General features: G+C 28.5%; 3 protein-coding genes across 6 annotated transcripts; 2 read left to right on the top strand and 1 right to left on the bottom strand.

Annotated features, from left to right (window-relative positions):
• Window positions 1-334: 334 nt before the first annotated feature.
• LOC149056964 (uncharacterized) lies at window positions 335-8,500 on the bottom strand. Of its 4 annotated transcripts, XM_089223533.1 has the most exons (14): window positions 7,200-8,500; window positions 6,857-6,954; window positions 4,176-4,379; window positions 3,919-4,059; window positions 3,638-3,748; window positions 3,423-3,539; window positions 3,137-3,238; window positions 2,810-2,941; window positions 2,526-2,627; window positions 2,025-2,135; window positions 1,737-1,826; window positions 1,384-1,658; window positions 1,159-1,318; window positions 335-534 (listed from the first exon to the last, which is right to left on the bottom strand). In XM_089223533.1, the coding sequence occupies exons 3-14, from the start codon at window positions 4,369-4,371 to the stop codon at window positions 407-409; spliced, it is 1,665 nt and encodes a 554-aa protein (XP_089079659.1). In that variant the 5' UTR covers window positions 4,372-4,379; window positions 6,857-6,954; window positions 7,200-8,500; the 3' UTR covers window positions 335-406. The 4 variants fall into 4 exon arrangements, with proteins under 4 accessions (XP_089079659.1, XP_089079658.1, XP_089079660.1 ...); XM_089223532.1 differs by having other exon boundaries at window positions 6,857-8,500; XM_089223534.1 differs by having other exon boundaries at window positions 2,810-2,929; window positions 6,857-8,497.
• Window positions 8,501-16,457: 7,957 nt separating this feature from the next.
• Window positions 16,458-17,099, top strand: LOC149056963 (uncharacterized). Its single transcript, XM_089223249.1, has one exon. It carries the CDS (start codon window positions 16,458-16,460, stop codon window positions 17,097-17,099), a length of 642 nt encoding a protein of 213 aa, XP_089079375.1.
• A 6,746-nt stretch (window positions 17,100-23,845) lies between these two features.
• LOC149056962 (zinc finger BED domain-containing protein 5-like) lies at window positions 23,846-24,250 on the top strand. Its single transcript, XM_089223248.1, has one exon. It carries the CDS (start codon window positions 23,846-23,848, stop codon window positions 24,248-24,250), a length of 405 nt encoding a protein of 134 aa, XP_089079374.1.
• The last annotated feature ends 1,687 nt before the right edge of the window (window positions 24,251-25,937 follow it).

Below are 25,937 nucleotides of genomic sequence, written 5' to 3'. Positions count from 1 at the left end.
AGTTAAGATTACTTACCAATATTTAATACATGATTTTAACAAATATTTAGTCAACATTGACTTATATTTACCTGACACTGTTTTAATATACTGCAGCTATATATTAATATTATATTTTTATTTATTAATATTACTCAACCATTTTAGTTTTCAAATTATTACGGTTTAATGATAAATTATTTAGCTTAATAAATTGTCTTATTCAAAAAGGTCCAAGTAAAAATATCAATATAGGTACTTTTTTAATAAGAAACTAAAATTAGTATAGTAATGTATCAAAGTAGTTTTTACTTCCACTCACTTTCATACCTATACAAAACCAAATGAAAAAAAATTATAAGATTGATAAAAACAAAATTTATTTGTTTTAGAAAAAAAAAAGTGTTACATATTTATCTTAAATTTATTATATCTTATGAGTTAGAGTTTTTGATCGCTTTTCTGCAAAGGGTGCTTGAGCTAAATATATTTTTAACGGTTCTTCTATTTCATGATCACTTGCACTTTTGAATTGTACTTGTTTTTTAATGGCTTCTAAAAAATAAAAAAGTCATAAAATTGATATATTGTGATATATTTTGAGCTTTGGGATAAGCAATTGTATTCCCAACTTGTCCTTTAAATTTAAAATGTTTTTTTGTACTAAATTTTAGTATAGTTTATAAAAAATTGTGGTTACACTACAGACTATTGCACGTAACAACATAACAAGCAGTTATCAGTTTACAAAAATATTCTGTTCAACTAATGGTTATTAAATGTAATTTTGAACCTATATAATAATATCTTAACAATCTAATCTTATTTATTCATAAAAAAAATGCTAACCACAACCTAACCTTATAATGGTCAGACACCAATAAATTGTCTTGAAAGAATCAACTATTAAGCTTGCAAGCAGGGCTCCCATAAGAAGGAGGGGGGATGGGGGTTGGACATTGAGTACAGGAGCCTAGGTATTTTAGGGCGTGTGGGCCAATTAAAATGGTTTTGTAATTTCTACAGAAATATACACTTACTTTATATCAAATAATACTATAAAATAACATTTTTATATTTAAATATACTATGAAAAAAAGGGCCAGGACAAAAATTTAGTAGGGGTCCTTTTTGCAAGTATTATATAAATTGTATTATAATTTTTAATAATATACTCACTTAAAATAATTGGAAATATAAACAAATCGCAAAATTTTTTTTTCCCCTTTTTTCCAGTAAATGAATAATCCACCAGAAAACCATTTGTAAATAATTTTGACATGATTCTCTTTACGGCTGTTTTTACATTTTTCCCTCCAACATGCGATAATTCATTTATCTATAATTATAATTAATTATAATTCTGTTTTACTTTTATAGTTATTTAAAATATAATATACTTACCAAAGCTTTTTTGAATTCTTGATCGCTTAATGTTTTGTCCTCTAAAGTGTTTAAATCCATTATATTATCAATTGGTATAGAGCAATCGGACATACAGTTTATGTCTACATTTGTTTGTTCATAAAATGTAGTTGGTTTATCATTTAGAAACTTTTCTATCGATTGTACTTTCTCTAACAATTCATAGTGATTATTTGTCAGTGTGTTTGTAATATGTTTCAGCTCTACTTTGAAATACATAACATGTCTTATGATTTGTTTTTTGAACTCTTTATCTAAAAGCAAAAAAAACAACATAATATACTATAAGTCTATAAATTAATTTGAGTGTATGGAACCAATAATATACTTACCATTGATAGCATCATGATCTTCACATAATGAATATGATTTTCTTCCAGTAGATTTATCCAGATCACAAGGGACTGCATTGTTAGGAAAATCTGTAACATAATTATACTTTTAATAACTTTTTCAGACACTTTTGTGATTGATTTGGTATAAAAAATAATTTTAATAAATAATAACATTAATCATTCATTAAAGGTTTTCATGTTTGACATTAAAACATTTAAAATAAATTTTTATCTCAAAACTCAAAATTATTATGAATTGTTTTATTTATTCATGTATAACTTTACCAGGACTATTGCGAGGACTTATGTATCTAATATCTTCCACTTGATATCTTCTTTCTTTAGAATTATCAGTTCTAAATGTAAATTTTCTGTTAAAAAATGTTCCTTCAGCCTCTGAAAATTATCTTTTTTTTAGATTTATGTACAATAATTAATTTATTATTTATTATAAAGTATTTATCAGTAAATTTCTAGTTTACCAGGGTAGGGGTATCGTAAATTTTAGATTTTTTTTTTCAATTTTATGGACATTTCCACACAGAAAATGATGGTGTGAATGAAAATAGGCACTGATCATTAGGTTCTAAGTAATATATTATAATATTTTTCACACAAATGGTTATGTCCATATACTTATAGGTAACAACTATTAATCATAAATAAATAGTGCAAAATTTAAGTTAATATAAATTCAAACAATAAAAATAGCTAATATGGGGTGCCAGGTATTCTAGAAAATTTTTAACTTATCATTATACAACATTATCATTTTCTTTTTCTTACCGTCAATATCTGAATTAATCATAACAGGTGATAATAATGACTTCTGCGTGTGGTTATTTTTATCAAAACTGTTTCTTTTTAACAATGGAGATTTTTCAGCATCTATAAGACAGTAAATGAAATATACTATAAGTAAAATAAGTTTGTGGTTAATTTATTTTTAACTGGTATTTTAATCATCCTATATTGTGATTTAATATTCCAATTATTATAACCTACAGCTTATGAGGTTTAAACAAATAATTATAATTACATTTATTCATTTAAACAAAGTTATATTTTACCTAGACTCTTGCGAGGGTTAATATTACGTCTAATATTTTCTAGTTGATAAGCTTTTTTTTTAGAATTATTATCTCCAAATGTAACTTCTTTCTTATTGAAAGTAAATGTGTTTTCAGTACCTGAAATTACATCTTTTTTTTTAATGATAACATTTCCTATTTATTAGAGTATATACTACACACACACACACACACACACACACACACACACACACACACACACACACACACACACACACACACACACACACACACACATCATTCTATACATAGGTTGGATAGAAAAGTTTTAAATAATCATTTATAATTCGACATTTTTTTTCTTACCATCATTATCTGAATTAATCATGAGAGGTGAAAATAATGATCTTTGCGTGTGGTTATGTTCATCAATACTGTTTCTTTTTAACAATGGAGATTTTTCAGCATCTATAAGACAGTAAATGAAATATACTATAAGTAAAATCAGGTTTTGGTTAATTTATTCTTTACTTTACTGGTATTTTAATCATCCTATATTGTGATTTAATATTCCAAGTATCATATTAACTTACAGCTTATAAAGTTTTAACAAATAATTATCTCCAAATATTTAGACATAGTTATATTTTACCTGGACTTTTGCAAGGACTTTTATGAGGACTAATATTTTCTAGTGGATTAACTTTTTTTTTTAAAACATCAACTCCAAATTTAAGTTTCCTTTTGAAAGATAATGTGTCTTCAGCCCCTTTAATTATATATATTTATTATAACAGGTTATAATATTATGATGATTAGAAAGTTTTAATTAAATTGAATATTTACAGCAAAATACAATAATAATACCTTCATTTTTTTTTGGAGAGGGAGACCAACCATTTTTTTTTTTCAACAGATTTATTTGCATTTTCTTATTTTTTTTATTCATTATGCTGATGCCACTACCATCATCAGAATCTACAAAATTTAAAAAAATATATATTATAAATAACTAGCATACTGTCTATAGTATGTATTCAATTGTAATACTTGAAAATGTTAAAAATATATTATAAATTTATAACCAAAAACCTATAATATAATATTTTACATATAAAACACATTTAAAATTAATTTAATTATGTTACCTGAATTATACATAGGACATTCCAGAGACTTTGTTGAAGAGAATTTATTTATTTTCACTCGTTTTTTATTATTGCCATCATCAGATAGGTCTGATGTTAATTCAGCTTTTTTAGCTTTAAATCTTGCTTCTTCTAAAGTTTCTAATAATAAATATATACAAAGTGTTAATATTGTTCATCAGATAGATTGTTTTACTTTTTATTTATAACTACAAACATTTGTTATAAACTGAAAATGAAAATATAATACAACTTACTTATACCAGAACAAAGCATTCTTATTTTAAAATAAGTAAATTCTTTATTATTTGGATGATATTTTTGTTCAATCATTTTTTTAGTATTTTTCTGGTTAAATGGCCAGGCACAGGTATTATCCTTGATCCAATTACTAGGGACACCCTCTACAGTATTTTCATTAACAAAATGGACTACTGAATAAAATGACTCCATGACAAACTCTATTAAAATTAAAACAATTAATTTGTATAGATCATAATACATTCATTTATTACAGATATAAGAATAAAAAAATACAATATTCAAAGTAAAAATTAGAATATAAAAATACAATTTAACCTTGAACAATATTACTGTTTTGAGTGTAATATAGGAAAAACAATTTTAATATTAGTATCATCATTTAGGTCAAGTGCCATATACTTTTTTAAATTAATTTTATTAATGTTACATATCATTAAATCATCTGACAAATCAGAAACGCAAGCAATTCCTAACTTCAAACTGTCTATAGGTTTAGTGTAAAAAGATTTAACAGTATTGAAAATCCTTCCCAAAAATACATTTGTTTGACTTTCACGATGGTAGCAAACATTTACAACATTCATAATAATAAGCTTTTTGTTACTGTCAAAATATCCAATATAACAATCAGATAATGATCTTATCTTAATCAGAACATTTTTCATAGATACAATTTTAAATTGGGGTGATGAACAGCCTTCAATTAATGGCCCTTCATTATGTATATTTTTACATTCATTTTCAGTTTTTTGAGTACAAGTTGTTTCAAGTCTACCAAACTTATTAAATTCTTCGTAACGCTTAATAACTTGCTCTAAAGGTCTAGCTTTGCTTCTGACCATTTTTTTTAAAAACTGCATGAAATTTTCAAACATAAAACAAGAACAGTTGTCAAGAGGCCCAAATTTTTTATAGTCATCACATAGATGGACAAGTGCATGCAAATTATGTGACAAAAATTCTTCTCCATAAATTTCACCAAATTTTTTTATATAGTAATTCAACAGTTTATCAATAAAATTTAAAAGATATTCATGAGAGGAACTTAAAAGAACAGTCATAGACACGTGAAGACATAGAAAATGTTCATAACATTCAGGACTAATAATAGATTTAAGTACTACAGGTCCTGTATATAATATGAAAGTCCTAAACTCTGTAGCTTTCCATCTTAAAACTTCATTTATCCCTCTTGGAACCCTAGCAAAATCACAAGTTATGTTTGATTTTAAATGCATTAGTCTAAATGATATTAACTTAACACTCTGGCTTGGTAATCGAACTGATAATGGTGAATTTTTCAAAGTACCCAACCACAACAAAATATGTTTTTTAACAACTCCCAAACAAACCGAATGCATATAATCCAGTGGAAAGCTATATACCATGTCTATATTGGGTACTTCGGATAAAATGGAAATAGTATTATGAACTTGATAGTCTTCATCTTGTCTGTTAAGAAATTCTTCATGAGTACGCTTGTTGAAAACAGTTTCAGGAAAACAAACTCTTCTTTCTAAAAATACTCCTGTAATTGAACACCTAATGCAAGAAGAAAACCCTGTATGTCCTTTGGTCCTTAATATATAACTTATAGCAGGGGCATCAGCACAAATAGCTTCAACATAAACTTTTTTTTTACCAACAGGTAGATCAATACCATCAAAACACAATCCTTTTAATTCAGCAACTAATTCTGATAAATATAAATTACTATCTTTTGGTTTTTCTGTACCCCAATAAATACCAACCAAAAACACACAAGACTTAGTATTATTAAAATTAGAAATATAGCAAAGAATTGGCCAAAACTGGCTATTGGTGGATTTAGTTAAAGGTAAACCATCTACTCCTAATTGTAATTTAATTGTGTCACCAGAAAATACATTTGAACCAATGACCGATTTTATGCCATTAGCTAATCCAAAATAATGAAAAATACCAGGATTCATAATTTGAATTTGTAAGGGCTGTTTACTAACATTAGTTTTTAATAATGTTCTGGCATCTATCGGAAAATAATCAAAACATTTATGATTAGTTTTCAATACTTTTAACAAATCAGATAAAGCCAAGTTTGATAGTTTATGTTGAACAGCCCATTTAGTAATGTTAATCAACACTTTTTCACTATAGTCTGAATCACTATAATCAGAATCTGATGAAAAATTAGAAACAAAAATATTTGTACTATTTAGATTTATGTCAGCTATTAAGTTTGAATCAATTTCTCCATTATGGTTACTTGTAAAAAAAATAGGTGTAGGATCACACACATTACTAATATTATTAGATACCTTATGTGATATATGCTGTTCGGATGAACTAGGCTGATTATTACCATTATGATTATTGAAAGAAGCACTGCTATCAATGGCTAAACCTATCTCTTCGATCTCTTCCAAACATCGTCTACGTTTAGTAGACTTGCTTAAAGTAAAAGACATTTTCAAAGATAAATATTTCAAAAACAGTTTATGTACCTATCTGACAACTTTTTACTCCATAACAATAATCAGTAATAACACAAGAAGGGCCTTAAAAATGACTGATCACCACTAACAAAAATGGTATATGGTATAAATAAAAATTAAGTATAAAACTGACACTAATAGTATAATGTTACAACATAGTAAACAATAAAATAAGTAATAATAATGTTCTAGGTACTAACCAATAACAATACAATAATACTATAACTTATGACTGAAATTGTTAGGTCTTCAACGGATCCTAGGCGTCAACTGAAAACTTGATAGGTAAATCTTGAGACTGAAACAACAATAGAAATATTGCAAAATTTAAAGTATTATATTATTGTTAATATTATTAATATGACATGCACATCCGTTTTACAGCCATGCATACGTACATTATGTGAGTTTTTCGATTTATATGGTATAAGTTCGTACTCACCGACTTGCTTGAACTCAAGTGCGTCTATTATACTAAGATGTAAATCGAAAAACGCTTGGCCATGAAACGGGTCTAATAATAAAATTATATTATATACCTACCAGTGACAATTAGCTATCCGCTTGTTGAAAACTCAGCCACTCATCAATATTTGAATAAAAGAATATGAATTATAGTCGCAACAGTAAAACACGGTAAAACAATTACAGAACGAGACGCGAATGTCGCGAAATAAAAGTCAAAACTCAAAAAGAACAAACACAATGGAGTATTGGAGTAAGGACACACACCACGATGGAAAATGAAAATGACGATCACGATACGTCGATCCGAAATTTACAACCACGGTATTAGAATTACAACATACGAACAACGACGAGTAATGGCGGAGATGAACATAGAAACAGTAGAAGTAGACGCTTTACAGTGTTTTAAACCGATTACCGATTACCGATTGATTGTTGATTGATAATATCATTTATAATATTCACGGTATTATATTATAATAATATGGTTCATAATAATAATATTATGACGTGACAAAATCCGCGATGGTGCGTAGTATAAAAATAGATTTTTCATGAATTGTGATTGATAACAGAAAATAATACCAAAATACCAAATACTATAGCGTCAGTGTGTCACACAATAATAATGTATATTATTTCAGATTTATTCTTTACGGGACACCCTTTTTGTTTTTGGGTGGAGGGGCTCATATAGTTAGTAGTTACTATTTTAGGTATATTAAAATATACAATAATGAAGTCAGAATTTAGGGCATATCATTAGTTTTTGAATAATAAATTTTAATAAAAATTAGTGGATTTTTCTTCACCTAGAGTCCTATAGGAACCACCTATCTGGCTATCTGCGACGAGCGCGCTACCACCGTCAACTTTCTGTGAAGGTAAACCATATACAGCCAGTTCCAAATATCACAATCACTACTACAATATAATATTATACGTGTTTACTCTGGCGTTAACCGTTTACGTACAATTTATTTGAAATTGGTGTATACTTGTCGGACAGTTTTTATTGAAAGCGCGCTAAAACGGTATAATTGTTTTGAAATTGAGATATAGACATATGTATCTATAGTATATAAGTTCGTATAGATCACGTCCATACGTATTAGCTTTTTTATTATACAGTTTTACCGTGTACACTGAACGAACGTACTTAGGTTATAGCCTATAGGTAGGTACTGTTGAGTTGTTTCTCTTTGTTATTACTTCTTATTGACTATTGTCATACCGGGTTGCAGGGTAGGGAACAAATCGCGCGTAGGAGTGCTATAATATTATAGCAATATTATAAGCAGGATTTTCATATTATTTTTTATCATGGACTGTATAGAAGTATTATAGTTGTATAATAATAGTGAATATCAGCTAGTGTATCACCGATAATAATTTTGTAATAGATGTGCAATTCTGAATTTATTTTTTTTTTTTGTAAACTGGAAGTATTTAAACTACATTTCAAATATTTTCATCAAGAAAAAGTATTTAAAAACAAAATTTAAATACTTAGTAATTTTTTTAAATACTTTGAAATAACATATAAATAAATATATAAATATATACCTACATATATATAAATATATACCTACATATATATAAATATATATATATATACAGTTATTGAATAATATAATGATTTGTTGAATACAATTTTTACATATTTATTAAACCACTATTAATTAACATTGATATTTATTTATTTTTAATCATTGTTAAATATTGAATAATAGTTGAATTAAAAATATTTAAAAGACAATAATTTATAAACATATAAGTATATTACAATACATATATTGAATTTCAAATATTTATTAGTTACTCAAGATTATTTGAAATTTAATATTAAGAATTTAATGAGAATTAAATATTTATCAATCTGTATGATTGAAAATTGTTACTTGGGATGTGATTGGTGGTAGGACTGTGTGAAAGTGCCAGGTAGACAACTTAATTGCACCCCGGGTTGCCGTGAGTAAAGTTGTCTAATAATATGTCGGCCGTGGTCACGAAATCACTGTCATACGTTCGCTGTCGACGGCGGTGCTTGTAGTTGTCTGCACATTGCAGTCGCAGTACTGCAAGTTTCTCGGCTTCGACGATTATAATAGTCTTCTGAATGGTTGGACGTTAGTGTGGTTAGTGACAGCTATTAATATTAGTATTTAATTACAGCAATAGGTCGTCAACAAAATGGTTAACGAACTTCCGATTTCACACACATTAACATTCAGCCATAACATATCTACATAATATATGAATTCATATAACAGTTGAATTTTAACAAAAAATGTTGAACGTTATCCCAATAACCTTATCATAATTGTCTTAATTTTATACTGCAGATAAGCCTAAAAATGTAGTAATAAGTATGAGCTCAACTGTTTCTTTTCTAGCTTTTTGTCACTACTAAAAAATTATTTATAGCAGTAGAGATTAAATGATTTATATAAGAATAATCTCATAAATATAAATAAAAACAAACATTACAAAAATATAAAATATCAATATAATAGAGATTAGTACCTATCTAAAATAATCGTATGTAGTATTTCTAAGAAGGTACCTATATTGCTTTATTATTATATATTTATAATAGGTATATACTATGTAATATAGTCAATACTATTGTGATATTATTTTAGTAACTATAGGTAATGTTAAAAGTTACAAACCACATATTAATTGTAAAACTTAGTTACATTTCGTTACAAAAAGGTAATAAAATCTTGTGAAAGTTAAATCTAAGCTAAGATAAATATATCACAATGAAATCATAACCAAATATACTTATAGTTGTGAATCGTAAAAGGTTATCGAATATTAATATGCAGTCAACTAAATATTATTTCTAACTTTTAATGGTTATGTTAACGATTAATTGGTCCATGACTCATTGAAGCTGGACTGAGATGAATTATATGTAGTGAAATTACACCATGAATTTGTTTTGCTGGTCTTAAATAAGGATATTTCTATTTCTAGCTTTGGCTCGGATTTTTTTGAATGTTGTTAGATCGCCTATGTTATTATCTTTATTTTAAATTTGCTAATTGTCTTTATATTTTCGCATTCTGCGTTCAACCAAGGAACGGGTGATCTTTTTCCTTTGTATTGTATTTTACCTATTGCTGAGTGAGTGGAGAAAATTATAGAATTGGTAAAGTTTGCGATATCGCCATTAATATTAGAAAGAAATGATTGTTATTATAATTTAATTTTAAAATGAAAGTCGAATATGAAATAATTGAATACAGCTTTCTATAGTAACTAATTTAATATTATTTTATATATTTTTCTAGTCGCATTAGGTACGTATATTTTTGTTTTGATTATTAATATTTTATTCTGTTTGAGATTTAAATATTGTATTTGTATTTATTATTTCATAAATTAGCTTCAATGTAAATTTAATTTATACTAAATACCATAGGTTAGGTTAGGTTTTAACTGTGTATTATTGTATAAAAATCAGTAGAGCTAATGAACGTGTATCATCGCAGATGTTAGTTTTTCGATTAATTGTCGTTTGCGAGGAAGAGTTTTTTGATCGATTGGCACGTATTAAAATCGAAGTTCAGAAACATTAGAGTTTCTACAATAATCTATTGTTAGTAAAATATTTTTTATAACAGCAGTATCGAAAGTTAAGTTTTCCATAACGCTAAAAGCGTTGAAAAGCAACCTTTTTCCGTCCACTGGGTGGTAAAATGCATAGAACCCCAAATTGACGGGTGGTAATATAGAAATTTCAAAAAGTATCTAGTGCTAATGTGAAAATCCCAAAAAGTGCTAAGCTTATTACGCTTGCTCAACCAGACACCGAAATCTATACCACAGTCCTAACAAAACATACATTTTTGCAGGTTACATCTTATATTTTTTCGCGTCATCTTTAAAGATCTGTTCTGTGTTTCCGATAATAACCCTTCACTCTGACCTTTATTTATCCATCGTCACTGAATTAGTCAAGCTTCACTATAAACGATTCAATAGCGAGATGATCTATAATCTATAACTTCCCTTGTCGTCCAACCATCACAGAAAAACCCCATAAAAAAAAAAAAAGCATTACTGCTATTCTTGCAATCTTGCATAAACTGTTTAACAAATAAGTTTATTAACCTGATTTTAACTTAAGGTCGTTATATCAAAATTAAATAATATTTCTTTCATGAAATTGTTTTCGTAGAATAGTATGGTTGTTGCATAGATATCTGCATTATCTTTCTACCTATTTATATATCGCATATTAATATGCTGTCAACTAAATATTATTTCTAATATTTTATAGGTTATTCTAAAATAGCGAAGTTCAAAGGTTTGTAATTATTTTGTTTTTTTTACATTGCATTACATACTTGTGTAAAATCTTGGACAAAAAGTCCGAGGAAAAAAATTCCATTAGAAATAAATTCCAAGACACATTTTTATTGTCAGATTAAAAGTCCAAAAATAAAAATTATTATTTATGAAAACAAAAACATTTTTAAATAATTATTTATTTATTTCCTTCTTAAATACTTATTTAATTTGATAACTATTTCTTATGCCTATAAAATTACAATTGTCACGTTCAAAAAGCCAAAATATAACGTTATATTTTCTTATTATTAATAAAAACATCGATCGTTAATAATTTAAAATAAGTTTTTTTTTTGTTAAGCAATGACCTACATGATTTAAAAATTCTTCGATATTGTCCATTCATACTAAGTATTTTTTTATATAATTTATATTAATTGTATTCGTCATGAACAACGAGGTTATTAGCCATATTTACATTTTTTTTTGAATTTACATGAATTGCTTACATGCGTTTCTTCATTTTTACTTATTATCTATATTAACAAAAGTACATTTTTTACCTTAAGTTCTAATTATTTAAATCAGTTGAGGCAGTTCTGTTGTGTTTATAAAATTAAAATTGGCCGTCTCAGGAGTAGGTGCTAGCATCTCGTATAGTGTCTCCGGAAGTTTAAGTTCGATGTGCCTTTCAATGAATTGTCGACATTCTGTGACTTGTAATGATTGTTCCGCACGTTGAGAATGATGGTGGACCTTCTTTGGTCGTGAGGTATCTGTGAGTCATGTGGGTGTGGCCTATACATAGGTGGATGAGAATCACCTCGTCTCTTATTTATTTTATTTTTTTATTACATTAGAAAATAACATCTTAAGGCGATACATAGTTCCCTCATTTCTCCCCTCAGTTGCGCTCATTTATTGATGAAATTACAAATCGTCTGGTGAGTCAGCTTTGGGATAATCCCCCTAAGCTGTGTTCTTACATTCGTTTTTACAATACTCCGAGGGGCTCTGCCCCCTATATTTTTGGCAGTTTGCCTATAATAAATTCTTATTTTTAAGGTTTTTTTTCTTGTAGTGATCCAAGTTACGATTAAATTGGCATTGATTGTCTCCTCCTTTCCTCAGATTCCTTCTTTTTCATGACGTTGACCATGAAGTCTTCTATTACGGTCCATCATTCTTTTGATTTCACCATCAGTTCGATTAAATTGTCATCGTTGATGTCGTCTACGTCAATTTGATACCTCAATTCTCTGCGACTGGATTCGAAAACGTCACAGATAAACAGAGTGTGATGTGCATTGTCTTCTTTTTGGCTAACGAACCAACAGTTTGGTGATTTCAATTTTTTATATTTATGTAAATAGTATGCAAAACATCCGCGTCCACTAAGGGTTTGCGTAACATGGTAGTTTACATCACCATGCTTGCGGTTTAGACAATTGTGGATTTACGGAATTATTGTCTTTGTCCATTCTCATTTCCCTTTAGTCTGCCATCTGTCTTGCAACTTTGTTTGGATTTCTCGATTGGATGTTTCTCTAGCTTCTGTCGTATTTCTTCCTTCTTTTCCAGCCTTATAGTTTTGCATTCTCACCATTGCTTATAGATCTATTGGGGGGGGGGGGGGGGCCTTGATAATATGTTAAGGGCGTCGCTTGCAACTGTTCTGTATGCTGATGTTACCCTAAGCATTATGCTTCTTTGGCTTTTTTTGGTATTTCCCATCCTCTAAGGGTCATCTTGTCAGCCCATACTTGGCATCCATAGAGTGTTTGCGAAGTTATGACAGTCGCTAAAAGTCTTCTTTTCCTTGCCTTAGACGCTCCTACGTTAGGCATAATGCGTCTCAAACTTCTAGTCTTTGTTGTCGCTTTTAGGCTGCTATTTTTGCGTGTACTGAATAGTTCAGTTTTGAATCTAAGTGAACTCCGAGGTACTTTATACTTTATTTTGACTCTATCCTGGTTTCTCTAAGCGATATTTCTAAAGTGTTTTACGTCCTGCGGTTGGTAAAAACTATAGCCTCCGTTTTTTTAATCGCTACTTCTAAGCCTATCCTTTGAAGCAACAGTATCGTAATTTCAGCAGCTGACTCGAATAGTCGTACGACAACAGATATTTCTTCTGCAAATGCTAGAACTTCAACTCTTGTTGGCATAATTTCTTTTAGTAGTCCATCGTACAATAGGTTCAACATATAGGTTGGTCCGAGGACTGAGCCCTGTGGTACTCCACTCGTCAGTATTATGGTCTTTTCTGCTTCTCCTGTCCTGTACCTTAATTGTCTGTCTGCACCGTAGCATTCTTTATACGTCAAAGACATGGAAGTATGCTCTTTTTTGACACGGATTTTAATATTCTGCCCCAACATCTATGGTAAGCATTCCAGTGTATTTTTTTCTTCCTTTATTCTTTACGATGTAATTAAGTTTGCTCAGTGCGTGGATAGTTGACTTTCCTTTGCGGAATCTGTATTGGGAGTGGGTAAACCCGCCTGTTTCGTCTAAGTAATCTCTCAGCCTGTTATCTATGGTTTTTTCTAAAAGTTTTCCTGTATTATAGAGTATATATAAGAGCCTGTATGATTAAGGGTTTTCTAGTGATTTTTCTACTTTTCTTATGAGCACTAGTTTTGCATTGTTTTTCGATCGTGTGGGAAAGCACTAAGCAGCCTCGCTTCAGACAGTTAATGAAAACTTCAAGGAATATTTCAGGTTTGTGTTTTATTATTTTTTTCAGTATCTCGTTTAGGATCCCATCAGGTCCAGAGGCTTTGTTGCTTGGAAGAGAGTTTGGAAAAAGTTAAAACAGTTTTGAGCCCCCATTAACTTAACTTACGAATGTAAGTTGAATTTGGTTTTTTATTGAATTTATATTTTTTCCTTTGCTATAATCAGTGCATCGTCGGCGAAAAGTTTTATCAGTATGGGTGGAGGGATTTGAGTTGATATTTCATTCATTAAGATGATGAATAATGTTACGCTAATTGATAATCCTTGTACTACGCCATTTTGGTTTGAGAATGGTTGAGATAATGAGTTTTTGATTTTAATTTGAAAGGTTCTATCGTAAATGTGATTTTTTTATAAATTTGAGCATGTTTCCATTGATGTCGAATTGTTGTATAATTTTTAGCGCCCTGTATCTCCAATCAGTGTCGTATGTTTTAATTTAGATCAAGGCTAACAAATATTATATTTTTTTGTTAATTAATGCGTCAATGATGTCAGTGTGTAAGCTTACTAGTATATCGTTAGTGGATCTATTTTTACAAAAGCCGTGTTGATGTGGTGACAATAAATTATGTTTTTCAAGATACCATATGACTATCTTTTCTATTATTCTACTCATAATGTTCAAAAATGGTATTGGGTGGTAAACTTCGGTGGTGTGCAGGATTTGACCATTTTGCAGTATAACACACGACTATTGCTTGTTTCCAGTTGTTAAAGAAGGTTTCTTGCGCCAATAAATTATTTTATATTTAGAGTAGAATTTATTTAGCATTGAATGGCAAATTTTGAATAAAAACGAACGGAATATCGTCAGGTTCACAACTTTTGTTTTTTTGTGATTCAAACTATTTTTTGATTCAGATAAGTAAAGTGGGTATATAAATTTTGCGAAATACAGTCGTTATTAATATATTCATGTTTGGTTTGAAAATTATTGAATTATTTTGTATACATTTTTGATTGCAATGAATTCGTCATTGAGTTGTTTATTGCTTCTATTTCATTTGAATTTTTCTATTAGTTTAGTAACTACGTCGAATGTCACCGTAACTATATCACCATAATTAATTAGTATTTTAATTTGCTTTGGGGAGAACCTTTGATTTTTTTGATTTTGCTCTATAACTCATTGGAGCTGGAATGAGATGAAATAGGGGGAATGAAATTTTCTATGAATTTGTTTTGCTATTCTCAAGTATATTTCTAGCTTTGGCTCGGATTTTTTTGAATGTTATTAGATCGCCTAAAATATTTATTTTTTTTTAAATTTGCTTAATGCCTTCATATTTTCTTTCGCTTATTGTCGCATTCTGCGTTCAACCAAGGAACGGGAGATCTTTTTCCTTTGTATTGTGTTTTACCTATTTCTGAGTGAGCAGAGAGAATTATAGCATTTTTATTTCATTAAATACTTCCATTTCTAAATATGTAACTATATTAGAACTTGCAATAGACAAGTCAATTGCAAAGGTTTTACCATTGTACTGGTTGAAATGCGTGGGCTAACCATTGTTCAGAAGAATTAATTCGTCGTTGTTTAACATTTTTTCAAACAATTTACCAATATTGTTGGTTTTTTCAGAGCCCCACCTGGCCACATAGTGTTGTGGGCATTAATGTCTCCGAGAAAATAAACAGTGTAGATAATTGATTTATTATCTGTATTATATTTTGTTTGTTGGTATTCTGGCTGTTAGATAAATATAAATTGCAGATGGTAATGTGTTTTTTAAATGTTATTTTTGTAGCTGTAACTTCTAGTTTAGAATTTATTGGTATGGGTTCCGATGGGTATGATGTATGTACAAAGATAGCGGTACCCCCGCTAGCCCTATTGCCATGTTCGCGATTTTTGTTAATTTGTGATAGGTATTATAATAATTAGTTAAGGTGGTGAGGTAATCAATTTTAAAATAAGTTTCTTGTAAACAAATGACTCCTGGTGTAATTGATTTGGTTAGGATTTTAATGACTGAGGAAGTTAAAAAGGCAATATCCCAAATCAAGAATGGTAAATCACCAGGACCAGATAACTTGCAACGATAATTCTTCAAAAATTAGACAAGGAGAATATTACGTGGTTAACTAAGGTTTTTAATAATATGTATGGTGCTGGAAAATTACCCACACAATGGTTAAAATCTACATTTATAGCTCTTTCTAAAAAATCTAGTGCTAAACATTGTAATGATTTTCGCACTATTAGTCTTATAAGCCACTTCACTTATCAAAGATCTTTTTAAATATCATACATCAGAGAATTTTTTTTAAATGTGAATTTCAAATGAGTAATACACAATTTGGCTTTAGAAAATCAGTTGACACAAGAGAGGCAATCTTTAGCTTACAGGTGCTAATTATTCAAAGGGCTAGGGATGTCAATCACGACGTATATGCTTGTTTCATTGACTACCAAAAGGCTTTTGATAGGGTTGAACACGATAAACTTATAAAAATACTAAATGTGGCTGGAATTGACAAACAAGACCTGAGTAGTGAGCATAATAAGCAATTTATTCTGGATCCAAACTTCTGCTATACGAGTAGAAGCAGAAATGTCAAACGATATCACGACAAAAAGAGGATTGAGACAGAGATGCTACCAGTCACAACTTCTATTTATTTAAATTCGGAATTCATACTTAGAGAAGCTTTGGATAAAGTTAATGAGGGCATAAAAGTAAACGATGAATACATTACCAACATAAGATACGCTGATGATACAGTTGTATTCGTGAATTGCCTCCGAAAAATTGTGAATAGAATAGTGGATATAAGTGAAAGTATTTGGTTGTCTCTAATTATAAGCAAAACCAAATACATGGCAATTTTGAAAAAACAAAATTTAAGAGAAAAACTATTAATCAGGGGACAGCAAAAAGAAAAAGTTCAAAAATATAAATATCTCGGCACATGGGTAAACTAAGACTGTCAACATGGGATGGAAGTTAAATTGTCGGATTGAGATGACCATAGGGGCATTTGTGTAAATGTCTTAGATACTTAAATGTCATGATTTTTCACTGGGCACTAAGATTAGAATATTAAGATGTTATATCTGTCCTATTTTATAATATGGTGCCAAAACATGGACATTAACTGAGACAGTGAGTAAGAAAATTGAGGCATTGGAAACGTGGCTGTACCGTCGTATCCTAAATATCTCATGGGCAGATCGAGTATCCAACGTGTGCGTACTACAAAGAATGCAAAAGGAAAAAAAATTACTATGAAAAATATGGAGATTAGAATACCTAGGTCACTTTATAAGAAATACCACAGTTATGAATTACTGCAACTTAAACTTCAATGAAAAATTGAAGACCAGAGAAGTCCTGGTAGACGAAGGATATTGAGGCTAAAAAATCTCTGGGACTGGTTTAGTATAACATCATCCATTGAACTATTTTGTTCATCGTTAGAAAGAGAAGCAATATTTAATATGATTTCCAACATCCGAAACGGATAGGAACTTTAAGAAGAAGAAGAATTTGAAGTTCTGCAATTTACTATGATAACCATTAATGTTCCATTGTAAAATATTGTATTTATGAGACATCATCGAAGTAGGTGTGAGTTTTTTGGTTATATAAATAATGAGGTAATTAAGTTAATTGAATCGATTTTTCATGTCGTAATTTTTGTAATTGGATAATTCCTTATCGGATGCTTTGAAAAGAACCTTGTGAATTTTTGTTATCTGTTTTTACCACTGAGAGAAATTATTTGAAGTCTAATTAGATCGATAATATTATGAGCATATATTTTATGGCTGATATTGAAAGGTACGCATTCTTCACGCGGATTATTACTGTTTAAGCAATTTTCTAAAAGTAATTTAAATTAGTCGTAGTTAAGTCATAGGTATCTTTGTTTCATTGAATACTGATTTTCGCGCGCTGAGACGTTTGTCCATCGTATCTATGAAATAATCGACTGACGATTAATGTTTTTTTTTTTTTTTTTTTTTTTAATCGACACTATAGTATTTTCTTCTGTTTTTTTTTTAATTGCCTATAAGGTTAATTTTTTATGGAGGAGACGAGGTCGATGACAACGTCGACGGAGTTAGTATTTTGATGCGATCGGTCTGAGAGATTTCTTCCGAGGCGCGTTGAACGATAATTATATTCAGCGTGGTTTGATTGTATTTTTCAAGTTAATGGTCAGTATTACTGACAGATACCACGATCTTTTTATTCCGGTCGGTTTTAAGAGGTAATTGGTTAGCGGTAGGGCTTAATGTATGATTATTGGTTCCAGTATCAAGGTCCATAAGAAAGGGGTCACGCAGCTTGTATCAATTATTGTCAAATATTTATTTGCATTAATTGGACTTGCACATTCGGTAGAGGTGTGACCTTTGTCTTTAAAAAAGAAACATGAAACAGTGTTATCAGATAGAAAGATAGTTGGCAGGATCGTAGTTTATTAGCATAGATGTCGGTAGCTTTCCAATGTGTCGTATGATATAAACAATATTCTTCGAAAACTTAGCAAAAGTGGGCAAGTTAATGGAAAAAATTAATTTTGGCAAGTTAAGTTAATTCAATACAATTGCCTTCAGTTAAGTTAAAAGTTACTAAAAAAAAATTAACTAGATAAGTTAAAAGTTAAGATAGAAAATAAAATTAACTTAACTCAGTTAAAAAAAAGTTAATTTTTTTTCAAGTCACAATAATCACAAGTCATAAATTGCCCTAGTATTTTAATTTATACAAATATTTACCAAGACGCTTATCAGTATTCTAATATTAATACTATATTTAGTAGTGAAGATTAAAATATAATCTGATTATTATAAATTGATGATATTATAACATCATAAAAATAAATTGCCAAAATCGAAAGAATATGTTTTCTGTAGGTTCCACGTGATATACAGGGTGATTCTTTTATCATTGAACACTCATTATTTAAAAAAGTATTTACTTTTTCCAAAATATTTTTTTACATAGTTTCAAGTTGTTAAAAAACCAACGTTTTTATTAAAAAATTATATTTTTAAATATTTTTTAACCTTATCATTTTTTAAGTTTTTTACTTTTTTGAATGACAACATAGAGTTTTAATATCATATTCCAATGCAGAATATTTTTCTAATTATTTTGATACGTAAAAATCGAATTTTGGACGAGTAGTTTATGAGTTATAAGTATTTAAAGTTTTGATTGGCGGAGTGGAGTGGTACGGGGTTACCCCGTAAAATGTTTGTCCACTACTCCGCTTGTCTAAACTTTAAATACTTATAACATTGGAATATGATATTAAAACTCTATGTTGTCATTCAAAAAAGTAAAAAACTTAAAAAATGATAAGGTTAAAAAATATTTAAAAATATAATTTTTTAATAAAAACGTTGGTTTTTTAACAACATGAAACTCTGTGAAAAAATATTTTCAAAAACATTGATACTTTTTGAAATAATGAGTGTTCAATGATAAAAGAATCACCCGGTATAAAAAAAATTAAAATTAACTTAACTGCACTATAATGATAATTAACTTTAAAAAGTTAAGTTAAAACGATAAAAATTTAACTGAACAAGTTGAAAACAAAAATAATTAACTAGTTAAGTTAAAAAGTTAAAACAATTTAACTTTTTAACTTAACTTAAACTTTTTAACAAGTTAATGCCCACCATTGAAACTTAGTATGTGATCAAGACCATTAGCGGTGATTGAACCGGCTCGTAGGAACGAAATGAGACTTCTAGGTATATTCTATTTTATTTTAACAGTTGTTTTAAAATAAGACTGTTTGGAATATTGGGAAATACGTTTGATTGTATGATACGTTTGTCGAGATTACCTATGTTGTCTTCTTAATTTAATTAACTGGTTGTCGATGGCGAATGGTTATGTGTTGGTTATTATTTATGAGTTGATCAACAAATTCTTTTTTTGAAAGATAAATGCAATAACGGCCCTTGGAAATCCTGGACGTGAATATGATATTTGTAGGTTGGATTATTTTGCTAAATTGATAATTATGGCATTGGTAAATGTTGCGATGTCGACATTAATATAATAAAGAAATGATTGTTATTATTACTTAATTTGAAATTAAAGTCCAATATGAAATTGTTGAATACAGTTTTCTATAGTAACTAATTTATTATTATTATATATTTCTTTCTAGATACTTTAAGTACGTATATTTTGTTTTGATTATTAATATTTTTTCTGTTTGAGATTTTAATATTGTATTTGTATTAATAATTTCATAAATTAGCTTAAATATCAATTTAATTTATAGATAAATAATATACTAAATACCATAAGTTAGATTAGGTTGTAACTGTGTATTATTGCATAATAATCGGTGGTGCTAATGAACGCGTATCATCGCAGATGTTAGTTCTTCGATTAATTGTCGTTTGCGAGCAAGTGTTTTTTGATCAATTGGAACGTATTAAAATCTAAGTTCAGAAACATTAGAGTTCCTACAATATAATGTTGTTAGTAAAGTTTTTTTTATAACGCCAGCATCGAAATTTAAGTTTTCCATAACGTTTAAACCGTTGAAAAGCGACCTTTCCCGTCCACTGGGTGGTAAAGTAGCATATATATGGGTGGCATACAACCCCAAAGTGGCGGGTGGTAAAGTAGAAATTTCAAAAAGTACCTAGTGGTAACGTGGATATCCCAAAAAGTGCTAAGCGTATTACGCTTGCTCAACCAGACACAGAAATCTATACCACAGTCCTAACAAAACATACATTTCTGCAGGTTACATCTTATATTTTTTCATGTCATCTCTAAAGACCCATCCTGTGTTTCCAATAATACCCTTCACTTTGACCTTAATTTACCAATCGTCACTGATTTAGTCAAGCTTCACTATAAACGATAAATTGTTTTCGTAGAATAGTATGGTTGTTGAATTACTTTCTATCTATTTGCGCGATCGATGAACGCAGAGGCGGCGTGATAAAAAATTAAAAATAGTAGGTACCTATGTGTGGTTCGTGCGGTTGGAAGGCAAATTATTTCAGTTTCGGGTTACGTGTGCTTCACCTATACCCTTCAAATGTGAAGTATATTAAAATAAATGTCAACATTATTTTTTAAAATACTCGAAAATATAAACGTAGAAATATAATAATTGTCATACTATATAATATTATGAATGTTCACATATCGTACGTCATTAATATTTTATACTGTTTCACTATCAGTATAGATAGATAAAACCTGCAATGACGAACATTATTTCAAATTTAATATAATTTATTTATCAATGATTAATTGTATATTATGTATATTTTCTACAGATACCATTTGTAAGTATTGTATGTTTTATTGTCTTATTTGTAATTTCTATTCTTCTAAAATGATCATATGATAAATCAAAAATTAACTAGGACATAATATACATTGTTAGTAGTTTTTCAGACTCGTTTTATCTTTATCGCTGCATTTTATATGATTAAAATCACTAATAATATACAACAACGTTTGCATAAGTATAATTAAACTCGACAATGACTAAAATATCTCATAGTTTAATTTTTTTCTTAAGTGATTAATAAATACAGAAATTCGATTGGTTATTTTTTATTACCTTCATAGCCAATTTGTAAATTTTGATTTGAGAAAAATTTATGTAGTAAAAAAATGTATCTAAGTCAAATGGTTGATTTTTAAAATTTTTTTATATATCAATATTTTTGTTCAGTAAATTACGATCTGGTTTATGTTATGTATGAAACATTATAATTAAAAGAAATTGAAATTGTAACTATTAAAAATGTTCTTTTTTAAAAATATTGATTATAATAAAAGTTATTTCATTTGTCAGATCACCTGTAGATATAGTATTAGAATAAGTATCTTAAAAACGTCAGCCGTTGAATGATTGACTTCTGAATCACCTAACTTAATTCTCACTGTTTACTACAATACTTAAATGAAATTGTATACAAAGCATATGTTGCTTGAAATGTTTATCTTCGGACACTTTACATAATAATGACTTTCTTCATTTAACCTCTGTCAGTCTATGTATTGCAAACTTTAAATTTTAAAATCAAATATTTAGAAAATGAAAATTGTTTTATCATTAGTATATCTTATAATCTTTTTTAATCCAAGAGTTGTATCAACAACTGTTTCTCTTATAAATAATATGTTCCAAATATTGAAAAACTATCCGCATTAATTTTGAATTTATAGTAAGTGTTACTCTTGGAATCTGACCATTACAACGCTTATATTAAATATTATAATAATTACATTTTAATTTTGATAATTTGCAAGATTAATGCACCAAATAATGTTCACTAGAATTAATAAAAAATGGCATTTTTGTTAAAATATAAATCTAAAGTTTTCAAACTTTTTATTTTAACACGGCTGTGGTATTCACAATATATTCATAGCAAATGTCTATGCCATGAACAGCGTTAAGTCTATTTCTTAATTTTTTTTTTTTATCAAATTTAATTAATAAAAAAAAAATACATTCAAATGTTAGCGGCACACTTAGAAAATAATTGAGGCATACCAGTGTGCAGTGGTACATTGGTTGACAACTAATGTTATACATGCATTTTATAATAATATGTGTATGTCTTTCTGAAGAAAATATATTTTTATTGTTATGTCTAACATTTTTAAATCCATAGTTTATAAGGTATCTACTTTTGAAAATTATTAGCATCATATCTCGTATTAATAAAAGTAATGTTGTTATATTATTCGAGATCTTGTTTATAATTATTTCTAAATATTGTGCATATCCAGATATCGTTGTGACTTTATTAAAACAGATAATATAAATATTTTTATATATAAATAAATTGCACCATACTATTTAATAAAATAAAAAATAATAACTTTAATCAGTAAAAGGTTAGAAAACATCTGCAACAATCAAAATACTTTTCCCCCAAATATCTATAGAGTCATTACATTAATCATAGTATGCTTGTAATCTATTTATGAAAAATATTATGTATCTTCATAGTTAGAAATTAATTGAACGTTATCATTTACAGTCCAGAATGGTACGTATTTTTTTTATGTAAAGAAAGAACTTGGTTATGTTTTTTAAATGAAAAATATCATTAACAATATTAGATTTTGACAGGACGTGTCAACGATAATATAATCTGTTTTGAGACAGTAAAACTAATTGTATTTGTCACATTGTTATTTAATAAAAATATAAATAGATAGATAGGTAACGAAAAAAATTAACAATCTGTATAAAAAACAATGTACCTTCATTACAAATTAATAAAATTGAAAAAATTATTTTTGTAAGCATTAAAAAAAAAAAAATTGAGAATTCAAAATTTGTTTAATTATAGTCCAGCGGTTCCCATCCGGGGGTATGAGTACCCTTAGGGGTACTCGCGATGATCTCAAGGGGTACGCAAAAAAAAAAAGGTTAGGTTAAAAAGGTAAAAAGATAAAACACACTGATAATGATGAATATGTAAAATATGGATTTTCATATGTAGGAGATTTTGACTATCCTAAACCTAAGTGTTTGTGTGTGGTGAAGTATTGTCGAATAGCTGCATGACACCTTCTCTGGTCATAAGACATTTAGAAACAAAACATGCTGATTATAAAAATAAAGAATGTGATTTTTTTAAACGTTTAGCTAGAAGCAATGAGAATACTTCGATTTTGACGTCATATATAAAGCCAGCTAATAAAGATGACTAAAACGCGATTGAAGCTAGGTAGTTATCGTATAAATTATCGTATTGCAAAATGTGATAAGAATCATACAATAGCTGAAAATTTGATTTCTTCTTGTATAAAAGATACCGTTCAGTGTATATTTGGAGAAGAGAACGTGAAAAAGATAAACAGTATTCCTCTTTCAAATAATGCAATTTCTAGTCGAATTCAGGATATGCCTAAAGATATTGAGTTGACAGTAATAGATAGAATAAAAAACAGTAACATTTTCGCTATTCAAGTTGATGAAATCACCGATGTTATTAATTTCGCAGTTTTACTTGTTACTGAAAGGTATTTAAATAATATTAAAGTCGAAGAAAATGTTTTGCTTTGTCATTTATTGTCTGAACGCACAACCGTTGAAGATATTGAATAATGCTATTGATTGTTATTTCAAAAAAATGAGTATTAATTGGTCCAATTTTTGTGGACTTTTTACCGATGGTGGAAAGTCAATGTCAGCTATATATACTGGTCTTCGAGGTTGCTTTATGAAAATAGTTACTAATATAAACTGGAGTCATTGTTTGTATTCATCGACAGAGTTTAGCATCTAAAAACCTTCCAGGGGAACTAACACTCGTACTTGATGAAGCTGTTAAATTAGTTAATTTTATAAAAGCAAGGTCTACAAATTCGAGAATATTTAAAGCTTTATGCGAAGACATGATGATTCCTCATTCAAGTTTACTTTTTCACTCAGAAATTAGGTGGCTATCCCGTGGCAAAATACTTGCACGTTTATTCGAACTAAGACATGAAGTCCAAATATTTTTTGAAGATCATTTTTTTCAATTATCTCCAAAATTACATTACTGCAATTGGCTTCAGGCGCTTGCGTATTTATCTGATATTTTTTTACAAATAAACAATTTAAATTTGGCACTTCGAAAAAATTCAGTAACGATTTTCAGTGTTTCGTATAAAATTAAATCAATGGTTAAAAAAATAGATTTTTGGAGGGTATGTATTGAAAATGACCAACCTGAGGTATTTGAAACGTTACACAACTTTCTATCAGAAAATAAGCTAGTTATGTCTCGGGAAATTAAGAAAAACATAATAATTGAACATCTGAAAGGGTTAAAATTATATTTCAAAAAATACTTTTCCAAACCTGAAAAAGAAAACAATTAGATTTCAAATTCTTTTAATGAAGAATTCTTTCAAAAAGTTACATCTTTATCGATCGTAGAAAAAGAAAACTTGAAAGAACTTTCATGTGACACAACTTTAAAAAGAGAGTTTAAGAGAAAATAACTTATTAATTTTTGAGTAGATATTAGAAACGAATATGAACTACTCTCTAACAAGGCAATTGAGTTCCTATTGCCATTTACTAGTACGGAGTTGGTCGAAAGAGCGTTTTCTTCATATAGGTACCTTATTAAAAGTAAGTATAGAAATAAACTAAACGCAGCTCCAGATTTTAGATTATATCTCGCATCATTTGAACCTGATATTAAAAAACTATGTAATTTGAAACAAGGTTAAGGGATTAGTGGGGATTTACAATGATGTGTTTTCTTTTGTATTTGTCTGTGTACATGATAAGTTGTCGAAATAATACTTCGATTTTAAACATCAGTAGGTACCTAGCCTCCCAATTGAAAAGTGAATCTATTGTTGGTGCATTAACGAGGTAAAATTTAATTCCTAGTAGTTTTAAAAAGTACAGGGAAAAACAGAAAAAAATTAAGTTGTAATTTCAATCTTTTTAGTTTTTTTTTTATAAATAAAAAACTTAAAATGCTAACTTAAACTAAAAAAGCTTCAAAATTTAGTACAAAGCTCCTAATATATTGTTATAATAACAGTTAAAAAATAATAAAAAAACTTAGTTACAATTTTACAATACAAGGTTCCCCATAAGTTTACAATATCATAGTAGTTGAAAAATATTAAAATTACTTATAAACGTTTTTTTTTTTATAACCATTTAAAGTTTAAATTTTAAAAAACATTATTTAATTGAAGATTTAAAATTTTTTTATTTTTTAAAGATGTATGAAACGTTTAAAATGCACAGCTAAGGATTGAAATTTTAAAGCAAGGTTCTACGT

The sequence above is a fragment of the Diuraphis noxia genome, unplaced genomic scaffold (assembly GCF_037042655.1).
Source record: "Diuraphis noxia isolate RWA-SAM2 unplaced genomic scaffold, SU_Dnox_SAM2 contig0003, whole genome shotgun sequence".
NCBI classification, from domain to species: domain Eukaryota; kingdom Metazoa; phylum Arthropoda; class Insecta; order Hemiptera; family Aphididae; genus Diuraphis; species Diuraphis noxia.
The sequence above is the reverse complement of the archived record's forward strand: the minus strand, read 5'-3'. Positions and strand labels throughout refer to the sequence as shown.

Excerpts from the sequence above, each read along its gene's own strand:
- LOC149056964 (XM_089223532.1), bottom strand. The coding sequence starts at position 4,371 with ATGGAGTCATTTTATTCAGTAGTCCATTTTGTTAATGAAAATACTGTA. Across the intron at positions 2,628-2,809 it reads TAACCCTCGCAAGAGTCTAG|ATGCTGAAAAATCTCCATTG; the intron begins GTAAAATATAAC and ends ACTGTCTTATAG. Across the intron at positions 2,136-2,525 it reads GATTAATTCAGATATTGACG|AGGCTGAAGGAACATTTTTT; the intron begins GTAAGAAAAAGA and ends GATAATTTTCAG.
- LOC149056963 (XM_089223249.1), top strand. The coding sequence starts at position 16,458 with ATGAGTAATACACAATTTGGCTTTAGAAAATCAGTTGACACAAGAGAG.
- LOC149056962 (XM_089223248.1), top strand. The coding sequence starts at position 23,846 with ATGACTAAAACGCGATTGAAGCTAGGTAGTTATCGTATAAATTATCGT.